General features: G+C 47.8%; 1 protein-coding gene across 1 annotated transcript in view; it reads left to right on the top strand.

Annotated features, from left to right (window-relative positions):
* The window catches only part of TBPL2 (TATA-box binding protein like 2), a 25,010-nt gene that overhangs the window by 17,224 nt on the left and 3,827 nt on the right, over positions 1-3,959 (top strand). The window contains exons 4-5 of the mRNA XM_015412093.1: positions 2,429-2,520; positions 3,800-3,955. Coding sequence (XP_015267579.1) covers positions 2,429-2,520; positions 3,800-3,955 — 248 coding nt within the window. The remainder of the gene's footprint in view (positions 1-2,428; positions 2,521-3,799; positions 3,956-3,959) is intronic.

Raw genomic sequence — 3,959 nt, 5'->3', positions numbered from 1 at the left:
CCCCCTTCCATCCGGCATCTAATGGCCAAGCCGAACGGATGGTCAGAACGGCCAAAGAGGCCCTGAGTAAAATGGACGAGGGAGACTGGAGCCAGAGGCTGGGCTCCTTTCTTTTGCGGCAGCACACCACCCCCTGTAGTGCTACAGGCCGTAGTCCGGCCGAATTGTTAATACGAAGGTGACTGGAGCCAAAGGCTGGGCGCTTTCCTCTTGCGGCAGCATACCACCCCTTGCAGTTCTACAGGCCGTAGTCCGGCCGAATTGTTAATGGGGCGGAGACTCACGACCCGTTTGAACCGTATGCACCCAGACTTATCAGAAGATCACTCCGAGCGTACCACTGCGCAACCAAAAGTGCGCATGTTTGAAAAAGGGGACAAGGTTCTTGCACGAAATTATGCAAACGGGCACTTGTGGCTTCCTGGGGTTATATCCGACTCTGTGGGTACTCGAATGTATGTGGTGCAGTTGGCTGACGGTCGAATCTGGCGGCGCCACATAGATCAGTTAAGGAGACGTTGGGCTAAGGACAGCGCTGACTCTCCGACGGCTGATCCCCCTGATGTTGACTGGAGACCCCCAGAGCAGGCGGTGAGTACCGAAAGGCCCGGTACTGTCCCCGAGTCAGGGCAGACCCCTGAGTGCGGGGCTGAAACCCCAGCAGAGTTGGTGCCTGAACCAGGCTGTGTTGAACCCCACACGGGCTCGCAGCCTTGTATGCCCATGGAGCCTGCACCGCTCCGCAGGTCCCAGCGCTCGCGGCAAATGCCGACCTATCTCAAGGACTACGATTGTAGTACGGTATCTTTGAACAGTTAATGTACAACGGCACGTTTTACATGTATGTAAATAATAAAAAACGAATGGGATGATGGCTTAACTTAGGGGGGAGGAATTGTAATGTATTGGCACAGTTACATGAATCACCTCATTAGACACCCATGTTAAGCTTCGAGCCAAGCCAGGGCTCCTCTGACCGAACTTCCTATTGGTCGCTTTGTAACAGCGACCAATCAGAACTGAACTGTTCCCCTGCGAGGGAAAGCTTCTCATTGGTCTTTAACCAAGCAATCTTATTGGTTGTTATTTGTAAATAGGCGTGGCTACATTAGCCCGGTTATGTTTAAAAGGAGCATAAGCTCCCACTGTTTTCCGTTCTGGTTTCTTACTGAGTTGAGTGCTTGTTCGTTACTTCCAATAAAGCTGAATCACTTGCTGAATCACTCTAAGAGTCCTTTGTTAGCGCGATCTAACAGTTTGTTTTTTCATAACAGACAAACCGAACATACACACATATAACACAAACGGGGGTATGAAATGCTTGTGTTTCCAATGAGTGTCTCTTAGACATTCTCTAATACAATATCGCGTAACATTATTTTCTATGAGCTCACATTTTTGTATCTTAAAACCAACATCTGTACCTGCTATCTCAATGTTCTAACCTCTACTTTGCTCTGGGGATTACATTTTTAGGTTACAATCATTTGCACTATTATACCAATTACAGAAGAGCCCCCATGTGTTCTGGGATTTATAGTTTGTGGATCCTCTTATCAACTAAGTCAATTTATCACTTTCCACTGTTTCCATCAGTTTTTGTATATATTCCTGCTTTTTTGGTACATCTTGTGCCTTCCAGTATTTGGCATATAGCATTCTTGCCGCTGTAGTTAAGTAGATAATTAAATATCTGTTGCTTTTTTCAAAGTCTTTAGGTAGTATACTCAGAAGCATTACTTCGGGCGTAAATGGAATTGCATGTCCCACTATCTTCTGCATTATTGCATGAATCCATCTCCAGTATCTCTTAGTTACATCACAATGCCACCGCATATGATAAAAGGATCCTGTAGTAGATAAACACTTCCAAAATTTGTTTCCATGGTGCGGAAAGTCTCTTATAGCCGGGTGGAAGCTCTCTCTGGAAGAAACCTTGCTTGAGGATTTTTAAAATAAACCGCACTCTATTTAAATGTTCACAAGCGAGCTAAATGCAATCGGTGAGCCCTTGATTTGCGAAAAAAGTCAAATTCTGACAGGCGAATTTTAAATTGAGCACAGAAACGTGAGTGAAAGAAACTGCTCTGTGTTCTCAAAGTAAAGACTGTAGTATTTGAACTCCCCAATAGACTGGGAAAATCTCCCTAATTCTACTTAACTGGCCAGAACAGAAAGGGAGAAATTTCCAACTTGAGCTGTGTTTTGGCAAAGTAGAGAGGAAACCGAACGGCTGGGGAAACAAATACCATCAAACTGCTAATAGAAGCACAAGGAAAAATATAAAGAGAGATTTTATAGAAGCTGTGGAGTTTTGTGGATGTATAAAGAGATCGCAAGTCCCCACATTTTTCTCCGATCTCAATTTTTCCCTCCACTGGGAGGGGGGCAGGAGGCCCATTATAACTGGCTCTCTTGAACTTTTAAGAGGTTTGCCGCCGTGATCATGAGAATCAGAGAACCGAGAACAACAGCCCTGATATTCAGTTCCGGCAAGATGGTCTGCACGGGAGCAAAGAGGTGAGATGGTTTTGTTTTTACGGTGAATCCGGGAAAATGTGGCACTGTGGCTCCTACTCCGTCAAAGCCTAGCGGGTTGGGGCAGTCCAGCACTTTGAGAACATTACCCTTTTTCAGGGACATCAACTCCCTTTTGGGGTTAAAGCAAGTTTTTAATCTTTTATGGTTTCAAGGTAGGCTTGAGAGTGGTATCAGCAATGCCTGGTGATTTCGGAAGCCTCAGCCTCTCTGCCCTGTTGTTGGCCCTCCAAAAGAACTGGGTGGTCACTGGGTGAGATGGGATGCTGGACTAGATGTCCCTCACTGGTCTGATCCAGCAGGGCTCTTCTTATGTTCCTATGAACGCCTAGGCCTCTGTGCCCTGTTGTTGGCCCTCCAAAAGAACTGGGTGGTCACTGGGTGAGATGGGATGCTGGACTAGATGTCCCTCACTGGTCTGATCCAGCAGGGCTCTTGTTACGTTCTAATGAAGGTCTAGGCCTCTATGCCCTGTTGACGGCCCTCCGAAGGAACTGGTTGGCCACTGGGTGAGACAGGATGCTGGACTGGATGGACCCTCACTGGTCTGATCCAGCAGGGCTCTTGTTATGTTCTAATGAAGGTCTAGGCCTCTCTGCCCTGTTGCTGGCCCTTCAAAGGAATTGGTTGGCCACTGAATGAGACAGGATGCTGGACTAGATGGACCCTCCCTGGTCTGATCCAGCAGGGTTCTTATGCGTTTATCAGGGGAAGGCCTCAGTCTCTCTGCCCTGTTGTTGGCCCTCTAGAGGAACTGGTTGGCCACTGTGTGAGACAGAATGCTGGACTACATGTACTATTGGTCTGATCCGGCAGGGCTCTTACGCAGTGGAACTTTCTGCTGAACGGATCTTGCATGTAAACATATAGTAGGATGTTACTGATGGAACAGTGCCACATTCTGAAGGTTAATCTAGCACGGTCCTGAAGTGTAATGCGGAAGCACCATTTTAACTCTGCTTGCTGCAGATTGTGGAATGGCTAAGCTGTCCAAAAAGGGTCCTAGCGCAGAAGCAACCTTCGCGGGGTTTTCCGATCATTGGAAGGTGGGGTTTCAGTGCCCTGCGCGGCTCATCCGACTTGCCCTCTAAGAGGAGGAATAGACTAAATTGCTCAAAGTAAAGGCATGCCCATTTGCTTTCGTAAAAGTTCTTAAATTTGCGTTTTTGCCCAAAGGGCTCAGCTCAGTGGGCCTTCTTAAGGCTTCGGTGCCTGGATTTCTCGCTTCTTCATTTTTCGCCCCCTTGTCTGACCTCTGCAGCGAAGAGCAGTCCAGGCTGGCTGCCCGGAAGTATGCCCGGGTGGTGCAGAAACTCGGGTTCCCGGCGAAATTCCTAGACTTCAAAATTCAGAACATGGTGGGCAGTTGCGACGTGAGGTTCCCCATCCGTCTGGAAGGCCTGGTTCTAACTCACCAGCAG

The sequence above is a fragment of the Gekko japonicus genome, unplaced genomic scaffold, assembly GCF_001447785.1.
Source record: "Gekko japonicus isolate JY-2015 unplaced genomic scaffold, Gekko_japonicus_V1.1 scaffold1515, whole genome shotgun sequence".
In the NCBI taxonomy this organism is placed as follows: domain Eukaryota; kingdom Metazoa; phylum Chordata; class Lepidosauria; order Squamata; family Gekkonidae; genus Gekko; species Gekko japonicus.
The sequence above is the reverse complement of the archived record's forward strand: the minus strand, read 5'-3'. Positions and strand labels throughout refer to the sequence as shown.